Source organism: Vulpes vulpes, chromosome 6, assembly GCF_048418805.1.
Source record: "Vulpes vulpes isolate BD-2025 chromosome 6, VulVul3, whole genome shotgun sequence".
Lineage (NCBI taxonomy): Eukaryota > Metazoa > Chordata > Mammalia > Carnivora > Canidae > Vulpes > Vulpes vulpes.
Window position 1 is genome coordinate 45,869,784 of NC_132785.1, and position 20,699 is coordinate 45,890,482.

A 20,699-nucleotide genomic window follows, 5' to 3' on the forward strand; every position below is an offset into this window, starting at 1 on the left:
GTACAATGCCTTTATTAATTAAAACTTTAAAAAAAAAAAAAAAAGAGGCAACTCACCTTTTTTTTTTTTTAACCAGGATTCTCAACAAGACTGTAGGAAACAGGAGTGTTAATATTCACTAGTTGAAATGAAGTCATTAGTGCTAGCCCGCCATGTGACAAGCACTTTTCTAGATTATAGCCCAGAGGGAGCATCTTCTATGGAGCTCACATTCAGGAAGGGAAGCAGAGGACAACACACTAAGACAGGTTAACAGTGATAACTATCAGATAGAAAATGAAAACAGGGAGGCCTCAACAGTGGTTGAGCATCTGCCTTTGGCTCAGGGCATGATCCTAGATCGAGTCCCGCATTGGGTTCCTTGCAAGGAGCCTGCTTCTCCCTCTGCCTGTATCCCTGCATCTCTCATGAATCAATAAATCTTGAAAGAAAAAAAAGAAAAGAAAGAAAATGAAAAGAGAGATGTGGCGAGCATGGGGGTGGCTCCTCTAGCTGGAGTGATAAGGCAGGGCTCTCAGAGGCAGCCAGACGTGGACCGCCTGGAAGGAAGCCGGATGCACATGTTCCAAGCAAGAAGTCAGCAAGTGAGAAGCCCTAAGGTCTAAGGCACTTACAGAAAAACTCTGAAACTCTAAGCATTTGCCTCTAATTGAGCCAAGATCATGAAAAAACGTCATCTAGGGAATGAATCAAGGAATCTGGGAGAGGATAGCTGGGCTTTAGGATTTTTCCCATCTACCCAGAGTTACTACTAGCATGTTCAACTGACAAATACAGAAACTGGCTCAGACTGCACGTGGCCCAAAGGCACACAGTTAATCAGCCAAGACAGTCACCGCCGAGTGCCAATATGTCAACATGCCAACGCACCGCGTCTTAGCCTCCTCCAGGCTCAACAGACTCCAAGGGCTGGGTCGCATCAAGGGCCCCTCAGAGGCCTCAGCCCAACCAAAAGCTCTAGGTTCAGTTATCAGCTAAGCCAGGCACCCCCACTCAAGATGAAGGTCCACATCATCTCGGGGAACTTGCAGCCTTTCCCCCCTTACCCAGGACTTCCCAGGTTCCCAAACCGCTCACCAGAGCCCCCTGGCCATGATCTCCTGTCCAGGTTGTTCTCTCTGCCTCACACTAAGAAGCTAAGTGCTTGAGTACAGTGGTCTTCACTGGCTGGACTCACACCCATCCCAGGAGACCCCTCCAGCTCCACTAACTGGACCACTAGTGAGACGTTCCCATCAATGCTCCCACAGCCTGTTAGGATCCTCCTGGTCTTCAAGGGGTCACCTCCAGGGCTCCACGCTCTCCCTATAGCTTTCATAGCCAGCATTCTAACAAAGCACAGGCCACAAGTTGTTCTCCCAGGTGGGGACGATCATAGGTTTTCACAAGTGATTACTCCTAGTACAAGTATAGAAGATACTGGAATCACCCTGACCACAATTCCTGCCCAAGTGCCATGGTGGGGTGAGGGGTACAGTTTATGGAATATGAACTTCAGCTCACTTAGAGCAATATTATTTATCATTCAACCTAAGACACTCCTAGGAATAAAAGGAGGTGCTGTTAATAATTACAATGTAATAAGGGGTATAAACCAGGCTTGTCCTGGGCAAACCAAGAGTTAGAACTACATGGTACCGATGAAAAGAAAAATTAAAAACAGTGAGGCTGGCAGCAGCCCTAGGACCTCAGAGAATCAAAAAATTGTTTTAAGATTTATTTATTTGAGGGGATCCCTGGGTGGCTCAGCGTTTTAGCACCTGCCTTCAGCTCAGGGCATGATCCTGGAGTCCCGGGATCGAGTCCTGCATCAGGCTCCTTGCATGGAGCCTGCTTCTACCTCTGCCTGTATCTGTGTCTCTGTCTCTGTCTCTCTATGTCTCTTATGTATAAATAAAATCTTTGAAAAAAAAGATTTATTTATTTGAGAGAGAGAGAGAGAAAAGCAGGAGGGGCAAAGGAGAGACTCTCCAGTAGACTCCCTGCTGAGTATAGAGGCTCCATGTCACCACCTGGGCCAAAAACCAAGAATTGGATGTTTGACCCATTGCACCACACAGGTACCCCTCAAAAATGTTCTTGACCTGATTTCCTATCAAATCAAGGAATGATATCTTTTCCTTTTGTGGAGGAAAGGGTAGGAGGAAGACTACTACACCAAACCACTTCCTTCCAAAATAAAAAGATGCCAGAACAACACAGGATGGTGGCATATTCAGAGACCCAGATAGATATAGGGGCACCTGGGTGGCTCAGTCGGGTGTCAGACTCTTAATTTCAGTTCAGGTCCTGCTCTCAAGGCTGTGGGATCGATCCCCAAGTCAGGCTCAGCGGGGAGTCTGTTTGGGATTCTCTTTCTGTCCCTCCGCCCCCACCTGCCCCATTACTCTCTCTCTCAAATAAATAAATCTTAAAAAAAAAAAAAAATGGGAGACCTAGATTATAAAAGAACACAAATGCTTCTTTTCTCTACAATCTAACCTAAGGGTAAAATCCACCAGGAGTCAGGGGCCACTTCGGAAGTTAAGATCGGTCCTGAAACGCGGACACCAGATGGCTAAGCCTGAGGAAAGGAGTCGTCGTCTGTACCGCAGGAGGCTCCTGGAGGTGTGCCTCCTCTAGGGATTTAAGGAGGGGAAAACCAAGCGGCGTCTCCTGGACCACACCAGCTCCTCAGGCTCACACGCACCTGCTCTGCCTCGCGGGACCTCTGCGGCGCGGGCTCGTGCTTCTGACACCCGGAGCCCGCATTCCAACAGCCCCATCTCCTCCATTTCCTACGTTGCGCTGCTTGGGGCACAAAACGTAACCTCTGTCCCTCAGTCTCCTTAGCCGGAGGCAAAGAAAGCGGCCCACTTGGCAACGCGTGGACGTTAAACATTATCACCGTTACGGCAGCTGCGCTGCACCTCATGCTAGAGGTATTTACACAATAAGGCAGAACATGGTTCAGGAACGTTCTGGAGTGACCAGAATGGCTGTGCCCAAGATGTGAGGGAGGGATGGTGGGGAACAAACACTGCCTCTTACTTCAGAGAAGGAAAGGGAGCTGAGAGAGAGAGATGGGGGCACAAAGCCCACCCAACACTCACCCCTATCTTCCAAACTCCCCAACCCCCACGGCACATGGATCTTTGTGGAAGCCAGGAAACAGGGCTGGCATCTGGGGGCGGCGGGGTGGGGGGGACACAGCAGAGAAGGCTGAAGAGAACAGAGCAGGTGGGAGCAGGAGGAAGCCAGCACAGAACTGGCAGGAAGTGTGGAGGGGGACCTCCAGCCGCCAGCTGCTCCCCAGGAGCCACAGGGAGGAGCCGCGGCTGCCTGGCTTCCTGGCTTCCTGCCTTCCTGCCGGCCGTGGAAGGACACGCCAGCCTCCCTCGTGTTTGCCTTCCCCACACGCACGGCCTGGTCGGCCCGAATGTACAGGCGCCGCATCAGTGTTCACGGGTCACCCCTTCCTTGAAATTCCTGACGGGGAGGAAACCGCCTAATGGCTTTGAACATGACCTCCTGTCCAGGGGGGCGGCCTGCCCCTGGTTCATCCCCAGTCTGCCAGCCGGGGTTCAACCCAACTGCCACAGCCCTCACCCCCTCACAAACCACCTTCCCCACAGCCTCAGGCGTTAGGGAGCATTTACTCACTTTGGGTCTGCCCTGAATAAAAAAAGAAAAAACACCAATTCCCAGAAATCAAAGGCAATGAATTCCCTTCTCAAAAGTGTGTCTGAGTCTGCTGCTCTGTGGGATTCTTTCCTGCTACACCTCATCCTTCCTGGAAGCAGTTCTTAGAAGCTGGGCCTCCCCCTTACAGGAAAGGAATCCCTCCCTCCCGAGGAACTGGGTCCCTGAAGCAGCCTTAGGAATTTCCCTTCAAGACTTCAATTTACTTTCTGAGCAGCTCCTAGCAGAGGGGACTAAAACTCACCCATGGGGGGCGGGGGGGGGGATCTAATTTGGCTTACTCAGAGGGACTGATCCTGTATTTAAAATGTTTCAAAAAACATCTGTTTCAAGGAAACAACAGGACTACATTATATCCAAAAGGGGCAAAGCACAGAGGATTCTGAATATGCCTGAGAACAGAGCCAACTCTTTTGTTCAGCTATTAATACTGGAGACATGGGGATCCCTGGGTGGCTCAGCGATTTGGTGCCTGCCTTTGGCCCATGGAGTGGTCCTGGAGTCCTGGGATCGAGTCCCGCATCGGGCTCCCTGTGTGCAGCCTGCTTATCCCTCTGCCTGTGTCTCTGCCCCGCAACCCCCCCTCTGTCTTTCATGAATAATAAAAAATCTTTAAAAAAAAATACTGGAGATATTAAGGACTTGCATGGGGCTTTCCCAAACTTCCATGCACATGCAATAGAGAAAGTTCAGAGCATGAGACTGAGTTACCTCACTGCCTTCCTGAACGTACTTACCCTAGACAGCCCTTCACCAAAGATGCACGAACCAAGTTCAGGGGAAATGAACACAAAAATGATAGATCAAGGGGCACCTGGGTGGCTCAATGGTTGAGCATCTGTCTTTGGCTCAGGTCATGATCCTGGGGTCCTGGGATCAAGTCCCATACCAGGCTCCCTACATGGAGCCTGCCTCTCCCTCTGCCTATGTCTCTGCCTCTACCTCTCATGAGTAAATAAATAAAATCTTAATAAAAAGAATGAGTGATTGAATTTCAAGAGCAAGAATGATACTTGGTACACCTGGTCTGCCAGTCCGGGGACAAAACTCATTCTCTCTCCAAAGTACTCTGAAGCGTTTTTGGTTTTGGTTTTGTTATTCTGAAGCATTTTTAAGGGTACTGCCTCCAAGTCTGAAGTTTTGGGGTATTTTTACCTGAATTCAACTCAGAATTTATGAGGCAGCAGGTCTATACCAAGCAGGTCAATAGAAGGTTAAGGTCGTGAGGTCTAAGTCCTTCATTGAGTTTAATGTTTAATACAGGACAGAGGACAAATGACCACAGTACAAAGCAGCTCTGATCAGTGGCACCAACTGTAACCGAGACATCTGTGGGACATGAGGGGTGCCTAAGGCGGCTGGGGCCACATAACAAAGTACCATAGACAGGGTGACTTAAATAACAAAAAGTTAGCCTCTCACAGTTCTGTAGGGATAGAGTCCAAGATCAAGGTTATCAGCACCATTAGTAGAAGGTTAGTGCTGAAGCTGACTTGGGCAGTTTCAGCCAGGTTGCTCTGGGAGGTACTGTTTCTAGAAAACTTCTAGAGGATGTAGCTACCACCACTTATAATTTTCCAAGCACTTCCACAGACAGTGTCCCAGTTCTGAGTATAAATTACATTCCCCTGTGTTCCTTTCTTTTTAACAAGTCTTAACAGGTCATTTCTTCATTCATCAGAGATGTGTATTACACACTGCACCACTTCCATATTACCCCACTGCTGACTTGCCCTGCTTCACTGCAAGTGAGTAGGAAAAAGAAGTGTATAGGATTTTATTCATTATACTACCAGTAAGTGCAAGATCATGGACAAGCACTTGGGTCCCTCTGGCTCCAGTCTGAGGCGCTCTCCTGTGACACTGAGTAAAGGAAAACTTTTTTTTTTTTTTTTTAATTTTTAATTTATTTGAAGAGAGAGAGAGAGCAAGCAAGCAAGGGAGAACCAGAGAGCATGATGGGGGGAGAGGCAGATGCAAAGGGAGAAGCAGACTTCCTGCTGAGCAGGAAGCCTGATGTGGGGCTTGACCCCAGGACCCTGAGATCATGACCCAAGCCGAAGGCAGACACTTAACCCACTGAGCCACCCAGGCCCCCCAAGAAAAACTCATTTAAAATGCAGTCAGGAGGGTGTCTGGGTGGTCAGTCAGTAAGCCTCTGTCTTCTACTCAGTCATAGTCTAAGGATCCTGGAATCAAATTTTAGGCCGTCAGTAAACCTCCCTTTTTAAAATAAGACAGACACAAGAGGCCTGGGTGGCTCTGCAGTTGAGTGTCTGTCTTTGGCTCGGGGCATGATTGCAGAGTTCTGGATCGAGGAGTTCTGGGATCAAGTCGCACATCCGACTCCCTGCGGGGAGCCTGCTTCTCCCTCAGCCTTTGTCTCTGAGTCTCTCATGAAAAATAAATAAAACCTTTAAAAAAAATTAAGACAGACACCTTTCTTATCATTGTTAAAGTGCTCACTGCCTATATGGTAAAGAGTGGCTTCAAGAGGAGACATTAAAAGTAGTCCATTGGGTTTATCCTACAATGTCCGTCATATCCTGACCCATAGAACACACCCATAAACATATCCAAATAAAAATAGTTTATTATTAGGTGAGTAATTTTATACTCACAAGCTTTTATTTTTAAGACTTTATTTACATATTCATGAGAGGGGCAGAGACATAGGCAGAGGGAGAGAAGCAGGTTCCCCACAAGAAGCCCAATATGGAACTCCATCCCAGGACCCTGGATCATGATCCTGAGCCAAAGGCAGATGTTCAACTACTGAGCTACACAGGTGCTCGTATTCACTGACAAGTGTGAGATGGCCAGCCACTCAGTGACCCTCCCTAAACTCACTCAACCCAGGCATCCTTGTCTGACCACGGGGAAGGAAATAAACAGCTAGACATGGAGGCAGAAGCTCAAGATCTGGAACTTGTCAGACATGACTGAATTCCAAGCCCCATGATGTTCTACATGGCCAAAATGAGGACAAAGCTGGCTTCAACAAGGAGATACTATAAAGACCCAAGGACCAAGTATCTCTAAGATGCCCAAATTTGCCAAACCCTCTCGTCCCCCCACCCCCCCAATCACCTGCTGAGTCCTCACAGGGATGAATATACCCTACAATACCAGTTGTCCTCATGCTAAGAGAGGAACTTGCAAAGGATCTCATGGTTTGGTGATGAGGCCAGTTCAGAAACCTTGACCAAAAGAATGGAAATGTGCACAGAAATGTGTCTGATCTTTGGAAAGCTGTCTGCCTCGGTCTTCAGTATCCATCAGAAAAGCACAGGGAGCCTTCAGGCCAGGGCATGATCCTGGAGACCTGGGATCGAGTCCCATTGTCAGGCTCCCTGCATGGAGCCTGCTTCTCCCTCTGCCTGTCTGTCTCTCTCTCCTGAATAAATAAATTAAACAAAAAAAAAGAAGAAACAAACAAACAAACTCACAGGGAATATTTTTAAAATGCTAATGCCTAGGTTCCACCCAGAGATGATCATTCAAGTCTGCCTACAGAGGGGCCAGGCATAAAAACTGTATGACTGCCCAGGTAATTCAATCATTGTGATGGTTGAGAAACTGTTATGCATTAACTAATAAGAAATTAAAATAGAACTAGCAAGTTTAACAGAAATAATACACATCAACAACCTTTTGAAGGAGGCAATTTGCAAGTCTATTTAGGACAAGAGCCAACCTGTGTTCATTAAGAGGAAATCATGCCAACCTATCCTTAATTCCTTCCTCTGTGGGATTTCAGAATGACTGCCTGGTACATCAGATACCTCTGGACTCCTATAAGACAGACGACACAACCTCCCTCCAACACCTGTGGCCACCTTAATCTGCTACCAAGGGTTTGTAAGTGGATCAGCCACAACCTACAGGACAGTTCCAGGACCTACCCCTTCTGGCACTTAGAAATAAAACTACAAATATTTTCAAAGAATTTTCAACAGACAACAAAAGGATGCTAAATCCTGACCTCAATAAAATGGCACCAACTTAAACAGAGGTAAAACAGCAGTGTTGTGTGGGGATAAACCCCATGGACTATGATGTCAGTTGACCATGTGTCCCATATAGCCCAACTGTATACACTGCTCACAATACTCAAATCTTATCACCAGCCCAAACTTCTTTCTTGAGCCTCCAACTCATGACCTCTCTACTTAAATGTGTGGCAGGCATTATCAAACTTAACATGGTCAAATCCAAACCCCTGGTCTTCTCCAACCCATTCTTCCCTGCAGGCTTCAGCAAGCCATTAAATGGGGACTCCATCCTTCCCGGGGACTCAGGCTGAACCCAGAGGCAACCTTGCCAGCTTCTTCCTCTCAAGTTCCACAGTCTAATATCCGAAGATGCCCAGCTCCACCTTCAAATAAGTTCTTCCCTAAACCCAACGACTCCCCACCACTCCTACCACCCTCCCAGTGAAAGCTACTTTCTCCTCTTGCCTGATCCACTGTGAACGTCCTGCAGGTCTCCCTGCTTCTGTTAGTGGCTTTCTTTATTTAGTCTATTCTCAATACAGCAGCTAGAGTGATCTTACTAACTCCTGAGCAGACCTCATCAGAGCTCTTCTCAAAACTCTCCAGTGGTCCCAACTTCAAGTAAAGCCAAAGTCTTCCAATGGCCAATAGAGTCCGCAAGACCTCCTCTCTTGCACTGGCCATACCCCAAGAAGGTGCATGATTTCTCCATGAAGCTTTCCCTTGCCACCCTGCCTAAAACTGTCTTCTCCCTATCGTATACACAATCTCCTGAGCCCTTTCCTTGCCTCATTTTTTCTCTTTAGCACTGTATTTTACTTATTTATCTTATTATTTGTTCTCTCAAGAGAATTTAAGTCAAGGGAAGGTAGGGACTATTACCTATTTTGCTGTTATATCCCAAACATCTAGAACAGGAGTGCGCAGACATTTTCTGTAAAGAACTAAACCACAAATATTTTAGGCTCTGCAGGTCATACAGTCTCTGTAGCAACTATTCAACCCTGCTACTGTAGTCCACAGATGACAATATATAAATAAATGAGCATAGCCATGTTGTAACAAAACTTTATTTACAAAAACAGCAGACTGGGATCCCTGGGTGGCGCAGTGGTTTAGCGCCTGCCTTTGGCCCAGGGCACGATCCTGGAGACCCGGGATCAAATCCCACGTCGGACTCCGGGTGCATGGAGCCTGCTTCTCCCTCTGCCTATCTGCCCCTCTCTCTCTCTGTGTGTGACTATCATAAATAAATAAATAAAATAAAATAAAGATCTTTTAAAAAAACAACAACAACAAAAAAAAAAAAACAGCAGACTGGATTTGACCTGCAGGTCATAGTTTGCCAACTCCTTTAGAACATTACCCGGAGGACAGCAAGCACTCAAAATTATTTGTTAAATCGTTGAATTAGTTAAAACACTATTTCTGGCTAGAATAAACCTAGAATAGGTCTAGTTCTAGATGACACAATAGAAAGCATTGATAGGGACGCCCTGGGTGGCTCAGAGGTTGAGCGTCTGCCTTTGGCTCAGGGTGTGATCCCGCAGTCCCAGGATCGAGTCCTGCATCAGGCTTCTTACATGGACCCTGCTTCTCTATGTCTCTACCTCTCTCTCTGTCTCCCATAAATAAATAAAATCTTAAAAAAAAAAAGACATTGATAAACCAAAGCATAATTCAGGCAGATGGAAGAGGATCTGAAAACCCTGCCATTTAAAGACAGTTCCTAAGAACTAGATACAATTCTCTGAAAGATTTCATGGATCCACAGGCTATCATGTGGAGGGGAGAGTCAACTTGCTGTATGTTGACATAAAAAAAGAGAGATACACAGATGGGTAGAAAACACCCATAAAGAAAACTGGCTCAATACAGCATTCTCCTGGTATTCCAGTATGAAGATCTGTAAGAGCAGTAATTTCCCCACTGCACAATGTCTGGAAGGGATTCCTGTAGTGAGTATAAACTCAGATCTCTCTCAACCAACCCTGTGATTCTTCCATTGTAAGTAGGGCAGACAGGAGCAAGGCGAGGGAAAAAGAGCAGATAGCCCCATGAAGAGGCCAGCACAGAAGTGGCCATGGAACCAGGAAATGGAATAAGAAGCGAAGCCCTAGGAGGAACGAAGCCCATGTACTTCACTGAGTACAGGACTGGGGAGGAGATTAAGTATGAAAGTTGGCTCGGATGACACAGGGCAGGAGTGAGACCTTGAATGACTATATCAAACACCTTCAGGTGGTGGGGAGGGGCATCTACAACACTTTATCGCTGGTCTCAGGAGCCACTCCCCCTTTCCACAATTCTGCATCCTACATATGCCCATCCTCCCCTCTGAGAAGACTCCCCACCTTCTTTACACAACCCTCTACCTGGGCACATGTCACAGATCTGCAACAGGGCCCACCTGACCTGTAGGGATTGACTTAACTCTCATAGCAAACTGCTAGACACGTGGACCACACTTTCTAGCCCACCTCATGGTCACAGGCAACCATGTGATTGACACGTGGCCAAAAAAATTTGTGTGTAAATAATGTATGTCACTTCCAAGTTCCAAGCCAGGGACACAAACACCAACCACAAACAACTTCTTTCCAGTTGAATGAAGAGGACTTGATGGAGAGGACCCAAGGACAGAGCCACAGGATATAAAAAGTCCAGCTACTGGGTAAGTATGTAGTGTAGTTCTCCACCCCTAACAACTCAAAAAGGACTACAAACATGAGATTAAGTGTGCTTTGTTTTGTAACTAAGTCACTACGATTTGGGGCTTGTTTTGTTCAGTAGCTAACAATATTTACAGAATTAAATAGACTAGATTGTGTGAGCTCTTTGAGAACAGGAATGTTATTTTTATGGATTTGAATTCAGCAACAAAAAAGGCACTCAAATATTGGCTGAAAGAATTACCAAACCACAAGGGGACTGGGACAGTACCCCTGGCCTCCCACTGTACTCTCAAAACAGAAAAGGATTTTAAGGGCGGAGAATGAGCTCAGAAAAGTAGTTCCCAAACCTTAGCATGAATCATTCAAAATTCTGTTTAAAAAATTCTGATTTCAGGATGCCAACACTTCCCCCCTTACCACCAGATTATGTTTCTATGAGTAAGGATAAGACTACGCAATTTACATTTATCCTCTATCAGGTAAATAAAACTATGGCAATTTACAAACAAATGTTAAGTTTACAAATGCTTAAGTAACAAGAGGAAGGTGGCATAGCTATTTTTTTTTTTAAGATTTTATTTATTTATTCATGAGAGACAGAGAGAGAGAGAGAGAGAGGCAGAGACAGAGGCAAAGGGAGAAACAGGCTCCATGCAGGAAGCACGATGTGGGATTCGATCCTGGGACTCCAGGATCACGGCCGAAGGCGGTGCTAAACAGCTGGGCCACCGGGGCTGCCCAACATGGCTATCTTTTAATATTTATTCACTGTTTACCAGTATTTGGTTCGTTTAATACTCTCCAACAACCCTATGAGATGGGTATCATGATTATTCCCATTTTAGAGATGAGGAAACTTGCCTATGATCACATCATAGATTTATACCCAGATACTTTAGCTCCAGGTGGGGCACTGCTCCACTGTATCTCACCTGGATTAGGGCTCAGAGGTGTATAAATGGGCCTTTAGCAATGGTGCTATAAAGCAATACAGGCATCAGCCTGCTTTCCCCCCACTAGCCTCCTACAACCCTGGTAACCAACCCAGTGGTTCACTCAGAGGCAGCTGCCCGTCATCAATCAGGACCCCAATCTTGGCTCTGAAGGCCCTGCACAGACAGAACAGTTAGAAAATCTACCTCACTTCATAAAAAAAAAGTCCAGTTATGAGAGAAATGGTGGAAGACGAGACTCAAAAAGCAGGTTCAGAAGGATTCTGAATGCCACCCTTAAGAACCTCTCTACATAAATATATAAATATATAAAATAAATAAATAAATAGAACCTCTCTTAAAAAGCAGTATAGAAATGGGAGAAGTTCTTAAGCTCAAGGATGGCATGGATTTTAGGGGAAAGACTAGTGGCAGGAAGACCCATTAGGAGGAAGAAAAGCCAAGAGCATAAGCAGACACTGAACCGAGGAGTGGGACCCAAGCCCCAGGAGTGTGGGTACCTTTATGCATTCCCTTCTGCTCTCACAGTCACATTTGGACACACTTGCCAAAAGAACTCCAAGGGCATGCCTAAAGCTCAGTCAATGGCATTTGATGTCAGCAAAGTCGGCAAGAACTGATAGGTTCCCTCTTTAAGAACTGGATGGCCAGGGGCACCTGGGTGGCTCAGTCAGCTCAGGTGGTGATCTCAAGGTCCTGAGTTCAAGCAAGCATCCCCACATGAGGTTCCACGCTCAGCATGCAGTCTGCTAGTCTCTCTGCTCTTCACCCACCCACCCCCTCACATGCTCGCTCCCACTCTCTCAGATAAAATCTTAAAAAAACGGGGTGGGGGGTGCGCAGCTTGGGTGGCTCAGCAGTTTAGCGCTGCCTTCCGCCCAGAGCCTGATCCTGGAGACCCGGGATTGAGTCCCACATCAGGCTCCCTGCATGGAGCCTGCTTCTCCCTCTGCCTGTGCCTCTGCCTCTCTCTCTCTCTCCCTCCCCATCTGTCTCTCATGAATAAATAAATAAAATCTTTAAAAAAAAAAAAAAACAGATGGCCAACAACATACTGACAATTCAAGAGACAGCATGATGAAGAGAGGGTAGGAAAACATGTCTCAGATGCAAGCATCTATAAAGAGCATATTCATTCACTAACATGACTTGTAAATGTCTGCTGGAGTCAGCATACTCATTTATTCATTCGGTCAACCAGTGTTTACCTGTCGGAGCTAGAGCTGGGCAGACAAGAGCTGGAGTATTTTGGCCACTGCATGTGCTGAGGATGTGAGAAGAAAACCCACTGGTGCACTGAGACCCACTAGCTAAGCTGTTCCTGACAAGGCACCCAACCTCTCTGCACCTGCATTTCCTCACATGTGAAAATGTATTCACTGCCTTATAAGATTGAGAATGGACTGAGATATTACCACAGCAAAAAAAGTCTGAGCCGACAGGAATCACTCAATAGCCATTAAGGATGATCAGTATTGTTCTCTAATCGGACCCATCTCTGAGGGCTCTAAGTGCCCAGGGGAACTCAAATGCAGATCCCTAAGTCCCACCCAGACCAACCAGAATACCTACAGAAAGGGAAGGACCCTCATCTACATTTTTAAGGTATCTTGAAAAATACTGCTGAAATAGGTAAACATGAGTTTTAAGTTCTAAAAAAAAAAAAAAAAAAAAAATAGGGCAGCCCAGGTGGCTCAGTGGTTTAGCCCCGCCTTCAGCCCAGGGTGTGATCCTGGAGACCCAGCCCACGTCGGGCTCCCTGCATGGAGCCTGCTTCTCCCTCTGCCTATGTCTCTGCCTCTCCCTCTCCCTGTGTCTCTCATGAATAAAAAATAAAATAAAATAAATAAATAAATAATAAAAATTAAAAAATAATCTTACCCTCTGCTAGTTATCTTACTGTATGTATATAATGTAAAGAGATCTTTGAATGGATCCATCTTTGGGGCCCCTGGCTAGCTCAGTCGGTAGAGTAAATGATTCTTGATCATGTGGTTTTGAATTCAAACCCCACTTTGGGTGTAGAGAATTACTTAAAAATAAAATATTTAAAAACTAAAAATAGGATGCTAGAGTGGCTCAGAGTCTGTTGGGCATCTGCCTTTGGCTCAGGTCATGATCCCAGAGTGTCTCAGGGTTCCGGGATCCAGTCCCGCATCCAGCCTGCTTCTCATTCTGCCCCTTCCCCTGCTCCTTCTTGTTCTCTTTCTCTCTCTCAAAGACATAAAATCCTTAAAAATTAAACAAAAATAAAAATGGATCAATCTTTTAATGAATCTCAAACTTAAATTCCAGTTCTTCAGGAGCCCCCTACCCATAACCACCCAAGGCCTTAACCATAGATTAGGTGACTTTGCATTAAAAATCATCCCCAGGGATCCCTGGGTGGCGCGGCGGTTTGGCGCCTGCCTTTGGCCCAGGGCACGATCCTGGAGACCCCGGATTGAATCCCACATCGGGCTCCCGGTGCAAGGAGCCTGCTTCTTCCTCCGCCTGTGTCTCTGCCTCTCTCTCTCTCTCTTTGTGACTATCATAAAAAAAAAAAAAAAAAAAAATCATCCCCAGTCTCCCAATTTCAAAGCTCAGATTATTCATTTACAGGTAGCTACACAGATATTGCAGGGCCAAAAAGAAGAGTCAAGTCCATTCCAAATCCAGACCTTCCCATTCTATTACTGGCAACCAACTTCACACAATTCATCAGCACAGAAACATATAATATTTGCAGGGACTTAGAGTTCACATACAGAAGAAACCCACAGAGGCAGGGTTTCCTGGCCCCATGGAGAAGTTACAGGAGAGATTTAGGATAAAGGCTCATGCTGTGTATGTCCCTGGACTCCACACACCAGGCACCACCTGCGAGATACAGGAAGGGGGGGTGGGGATGGGGATGATCCCCTGGAGAGCTCAAGGGCAAATTACCTACTTGACACACCTGAATGAACACTAGTTAACCCCTCTCAGGCCGAGCAGATGAAAAACTCTAAGGATAAAAACAAAAAAATCAAACAGAAGCTTTAAGAGATAAACATTTAATTTTGTTACTGCTTATTTCACTGCAGGGGCTATCTTGTTTGGGGCTGAAGTTATTGTACATATTTGCCAAAAACTCTAAATGAAGACGGGAACAGGCTGAGGCCAGATAACGGGCCCTGAAAAGCTAACCCAGCCTCCTACAAAATTTGGATTTCTGATTGTTAACAAGCAACAGGAGATTAATATTAAAAGGCACTCTGGAGAGGCACGTAGGCTCAGTTAAGCGTCTGACTTTTGGTTTCCACCTGGGTTATGATCTGAAGTGGTATAGGATCCTTGGGCTCCGTGTAGTCCCTTGGCCTTCTCCCTCTGCTCCTCCCCCACTTGCCCACGCTCTTTTTCAAATTAATAAAAATAAATAAAATCTTAAAAAATAATAATAACAGGGCAGCCCAGGTGGCTCAGCGGTTTAGCACTGCCTTCAGCCCAGGGCGTGGTCCTGAAGACCCAGGATTGAGTCCCACATCAGGCTCCCTGCATGGAATGGAGCCTGCTTCTCCCTCTGCCTGTGTCTCTGCCTCTCTCTCTCTCTCTCTCTCTCTCTCTCTCTCTCTCTCTCATGAATAAATTAAATCTTTAAAAAAAATAAAATAAAATAATAAATAATAAAAACAAAGGGCATTCTGGGGGCACCTGGCTCAGTTGGTAGAGCTTGCCAACTCTTGATCTCCAGGTTGGGAGTCTAAGCCCCATGTTGGACTTAGAATACTAAAAATTAAAATCTTAAGGGGCAGCTGGGTGACTCAGTCGGTTCAGTATCTTCAGCTTAGGTCATGATCTTAAGGCCTTAAAATCCCTTAGCTTAGGTCATGATCTCAAGGTCTTAAAACCCCCAGATACACATCAGACTGAGGCTCTGAGTGGGGAGGCTGCTACTTCCTCTGCCCCTCCCCCATTCATGCTCATGTGGGCACATTCTCCAGCTCTCAAATTTTTTTAAAAATTAAAATCTTAAATAGTATTCTAAAATAGTGTAAAACCTCAGTTTTAAAGGAAACATCTCAAATAAATAAAACATCCTCAAAAAATAATGAAATAAAATGAAAGCTCCCACTGCATTGATGACCACTATGCACTGAAGGCCTAATGTAGCCACCCTCTGAAAAGCATGACAGCACTCAGCATCTGCACTTCCCTCCTCAGCTCTGAGCTCTGAGAGGTCTCCAGTCCATTTGACACCAGTGGCAGTCACCCTAATAGCATTCATTTTTCAAGGTGATCATTCTCAGATTGAGCCAGTGTCAGAAGAGTAGAATGTAGCCCCTCTCCAGTGGCCTGATGCATGTGGCCAAACACTCCTCAACTCCCTTCTCTGGGGACAGGTCCTGAGCTGCTAACCGAGGGAACGAGGATAGACAGATAAATGTAGAACACATCTGCACAGCAGGGGAGCAGGGATGCGTCCAGGGAGTCTCATGGGACAAGACCATCTATTGCTCAGCTGGCTAAGCCTACACCACTTATTTCCAATAGTGGAAAGAGGAAGAATGGTTCAATAAACCATGATGAGAAAATGGGCTGTTTTGGAAAAAATGGGGCCTCATACCAAATACAAAAGGAAATTCTAGCTGACTTTAGTATTAGAAAATGCTTATGGAGATTTAGATGATGCTGGAAACTGAGAAAGATATATTACAGAGGAAACAGGAAAAAACCAAAAAGAAAACCTCAATTTTTAGATATATATAAAATCTCTGACCTAGGAGCACCTGGCTGATTCAGTCCATAGATCATGCAACTCTTGGGAGTTGTGAGTCTAAGCCCCATACTGAGTGTACAGATTACTTAATAATTTCTTAAATCTTTTTAATTCTTAAAAAGAATCTCTGATCAAAATTAACAGTCAAATGAGGGATCTTTGGGTGGCTCAGCGGTTTAGAGCCAGCCTTCCAGCCAGGGCATGATCCTCGAGTCCCACGTCGGGCTCCCTGCATGGAGCCTGTTTCTCCGCCTCTCTCTCTCTCTCTCATTAATAAACAAATAAAATCTTTAAAAAAAAAAAAAGTCAAAGAAAATCTGAAAAAATATAAGCACAATTGCAAGCTATTTCAAAAATATAAATGCCTCGGGGCACCTGGGTAACTCAGCCAGTTAGGCGTCTGCCTTTAGCTTAGGTCATGATCTCAGGGTCCTAAGATGGAGCCCCACACCAGGCTCCAAGCTCTGCAGGGTGTCCGCTGCTCTCCATTTGTGTTCTCTCATTCTCTTTCATGTAAACAGACTGTTAAATAGACAGAGGAGCCTCATAGGAAAAAAATCTAATACACAATTCAAAGATACAAAAAAAAAGCTCCTTTTCTATAAATCAAATAAATTCAAAACCTTGATATTTTTAATCTTTGACTTAGAAAAAAAATTCAGGTACTTAAAATTGACGATGAAATATGCACACAAATCACTAGAGGGTCAGTTGGTCCAAAATAGTTTTGCCGTTCACCAGTTATTCCACTTCTGGAAATAGAGAAAAATATATGGACATGGATATGCATTACACCATAATTAGAAATAAACTAGGATCCTTGGGTGGCTCAGCGGTTTAGAGCCAGCCTTCCAGCCAGGGCATGATCCTCGAGTCCCGCGTCGGACTCCCTGCATGGAGCCTGCTTCTCCCTCTGCTTGTGTCTCTGCCTTTCTCTGTGTTTCTCATGAATGAATAAATAAAATCTTTAAAAAAAAATTAGAAGTAAACTATATTCGGGATACCTGGGCGGCTCAGTAGTTGAGCATCTGCCTTTGGCTCAGGGTGTGATCCTGGGGGTCCTGGGATCGAGTCCCATAACGGGCTCCCTGCAGGGAGCCTGCTTCTCCCTCTGCCTGTGTCTCTGCCTCTGTGTCTCTCATGAACACACAAAAATCTTTTTTTAAAAATGGAGTAACAGAGCAGGCCGGGTGGCTCAGTGGTTTAGCACTGCCTTCGGCCCAGGACATGATCCCGGAGACTCAGGATCGAGTCCCACATCGGGTTCCCTGCATGGAGCCTGCTTCTCCCTCTGCCTGTCTCTGCCTCTCTGTTTCTCTCATGAATGAATAAATAAAATCTTTAAAAAAAAAAAAAATGGAGTACAATGCCAATGGAGACAGGGGCTTAAAGCAGTGAGCCAGGCTCAACTTTCCATCAGTATCACCTGGAGCACCGATTTAAGCCCACCTTCCAGTTTCCAATAACAGAATTGGTCTGGAATGGGTGCCAGAGAATATGCATTTCTAACAAGCTCCCAGGTGGTGGCGATGAAGGTGTGAGAGCGATGCTTTGAGGACAGCTGCCCTAAAGCATGCTAATAGGTTTTATGTGCACACCTCACCTCCATCGGCACGAACTTTTAAGAAAAGTCCGGCCTACAAGTACAAAGCTATTGGGACGCCTGGGTGGCTCAGCGGTTGACCACCTGCCTTTGGCTCAGGGCCTGATCCCAGGTCGGGGGATCCAGTCCCACATCGGGCTTCCTTCAGGGAGCCTGCTTCTCCCTCTGCCTGTGTCTCTGCCTGCCTCTCTCTCTGTGTCCCTCACGAATAAATAAAATTAAAAAAAAAAAAAAAAAAAAAAAAGCTATGTTTAGAATAGCCTTCTCCATGCATTTAAGATCAAGTATCCCAAAAGGAGCAGCTCAGTACAGCAGCTGCAAACACAGGTTCAGGAGCCAGACTGCCTGGTTTGGGATCCTGTTCTACCGATACACAGCTCGGTGATCCCAGGCCACTTAACTTGCCTCTGCTTCAGTACCATCAGGTGCAAACAGGGATAAGCGATCTTTCCCCACAGCAGGGAAACTGCATATGAGTGCCTACCAAAGTCATCAATCAAAAGTCCTCACCTTCCCATTTTCATGCACATGTATTGTGAAAAATCTATAACTAGAAAATACTTCCTTGGGGTGCCTCGGTGGCTCAATCAGTTAGGTGTCTGCCTTCAGCTCAGGTCATGATCCCAGGGTCCTGGGATGGAGCCCCACATCAGGCTCTCTGCTCAGCAAGGAGTCTGCTTCTCCCTCGCCCCCACCCCCCATGCTTGTGCGCTTTCTCTCTGAAATGAAAAAAAATAAAGTGCTTGCAGAGTTTCTTGTCCTGCCAGAAGGAGACATTTGCCTACTTTATTATTATTTATGATAACCACACCCAAATTCCTTCTTCTACCCATATTCTTCTTTGAGAGGGGCCAAACGGCCAAGAGATGTCCCCACACTTACCAAATACACCACAATCAAAACAAGCCTAAGAGAGCAGTCATCCCCTCGGGATCTCTAAGGCTTTCTATAAAAAGTGTAAATATCAGAATGTAGGACTGATTAAAGCTTTGGAGTTAGTTTAGGGTCAAGAAACAAAAGATCTAATAATCAAACAAGTATAACTAAACCCCACAGGCTCCGGCCCACCTAGTAGTCCCAGGTACCACATGGAAAACCAGCCGCCAGCTCTATCTCCCAAGCCACTTTTCACCTATTTGTTTTCTCCCAGCTCAGGGACCCTCCAGTGATTGTAGGGCCATAGGACTCCTGGACAAAACCACCTGCATTAACAGCATGGGTCACTACTCTCTAAGGGGTAGACATCGGGGAAGCACCCCACAGGCTTCAAGGACCCCATCTCCAGGGCGGTCCTCCAAGGTGGAAATGGGAATACCTGCGGAAGCGTCAGTGCAAAAACATACTCCACCGTCGTTATGTATGTCCCAGACCAAAGCAAAATGTGTCAGAGAAGTGTTCCCATTCATTAAATAGAAAACAAAGGATTTTTTAAGCACACGAAAGTCGCCCCGACTGGATGCCAGAACCCAAAGTGTGAGACGCACGCGGGCGGTCAGGGAGACACGGTCCCACACACACGGGGAGCCCGGTGCGGCCGCAGCTCAGGGTCACGGAAGGGCTATGGGAAGAGGTGGGGGCGCTGCGGGGGATGGCAACGGTCCAGGGTTGGCTCCCATAAGGGAAGCTGTTCGAGAGCGGCTTGCTTAGGAAGACAAAGGTGCCGCTTTAGTCTACAAGGGCGAATCCCTGAGCCGTGCCGGGTCCAATCAGGTCTCCCCGTGGGCAGTCCCTCTCCCCGGGCAGCTGGTTCCCCGCTGGCCCCCCGCTGCCCCCACCCCCACCCCCCGTGCCCGGGCTCCAGCTGCTGCTCCTCCTCCTCCCCCTCCTCGCAGGCGCCAGAGGCCGGCGCGGCCGCGAGCGTCACGGCAGGGAGCCCCCCGCCACCGGCCCTGCTCCCGCCCACCCTGCGCGCCGGGACGCAGACGCGGCCCCGCGGCCGACGCGGGAGGCCCACGGGCGGCGAGCGCTTCCCCGCCACGACCCTCTGCCCTCCCGGCCCGGGAGCCGGCGGCGGCGGCGGCGGAGGTCGCTCACCAGAACAGCACGCGCGAGCAGAGGTTGGCGTCCTGCAGCGGGTTGGGCTTCACCTCCGGGTACACCGGCAGCATCCTGGCGCCGGGGTCGCGCTGCTCGGGAGGCGCGGGCGGGGATGCTGGAGCTCGGGCGGCGCGCAGGTCCTCGCGGCGGGAGCCGGGGAACCTCCCGTTTCCGGGAGCTGAGCGCCGACGGGCCCGCCCCGTCCCCGCCCCCCGGGCCTCGCGGCGGCGGCGGGGGCCGGGAGCAGGGGGCCGGGGGCCGGGGCCGGGGGCCGGGAGCGACGGCCTCGCGCGGGCCGGGCCGGGCCGGGCCGGCGGCCACCACTCTGCCCGCAGCCCGCGGAGGTCGGAGGCGAGTCGGCCGAGCTCGTGGCCCGCGGGCCGGGCGCGGAGGCGCACACGTGTTCTCACCTGGCTGCAGACTTTGCAGAAGTTGGCGCGGCGAGCCCCAGCCCCCAGCGGCTGTGCGGGGGGAGGCGCCGGCTCGGCCCAACCGCCGGCTCGGAAACGCCCCCTCGGGGGCAGCTCTCAGGACACGTGGGAGGGCGGCCCGAGGCGTTAGCGCACCTCCTGGGCTTGCTGCCCTCATCAGGACCAGACGGGGGTGGGGGGTGCCGCGTGAGGTTCGCTGCGGTGCGAGCCAAACGTTTGGCCTCGGACAGCAGCAGGAGCTCGAGCGGCTCTGTAGAGCTGCAAGACCTAAAGAAAGGCAACAGGGGATTGAAAGGGCTCCTCCGATTTGGGAAGACGAATGCACGCGCTCGCTGGCCGCAGGCTTTTTGCATCTCCCAGGTTGCACTGCACAGAGGAGCTCTCGCCACCTTGTTGCCGCTCTCCGAGACTGGGAAGGGGAGGTATGGAAAGGGAGCCCGCCTCAGGAGGTCTTTCGTCGTGCCCTCGCCTGAAGGCAGGATGAAAACGGCCGACAGAACAGAAGTTACAGAGTACCGGTGATGTGCCCTGCTGGGGACCTTACCGCACCTCTAGGCCTAAGGAGGCCCGAGTCCAGAAGATGTTA

At 47.9% G+C, this 20,699-nt stretch overlaps 1 protein-coding gene across 1 annotated transcript in view; it reads right to left on the reverse strand.

Annotated features, from left to right (window-relative positions):
* The window catches only part of ABCC4 (ATP binding cassette subfamily C member 4 (PEL blood group)), a 246,631-nt gene extending 226,650 nt beyond the window's left edge, over nucleotides 1-19,981 (reverse strand). The window contains exon 1 of the mRNA XM_072760858.1: nucleotides 19,680-19,981. Within this exon, the coding sequence (XP_072616959.1) occupies nucleotides 19,680-19,753 (74 nt within the window). The 5' untranslated portion in view covers nucleotides 19,754-19,981. The remainder of the gene's footprint in view (nucleotides 1-19,679) is intronic.
* Nucleotides 19,982-20,699: the final 718 nt, after the last annotated feature.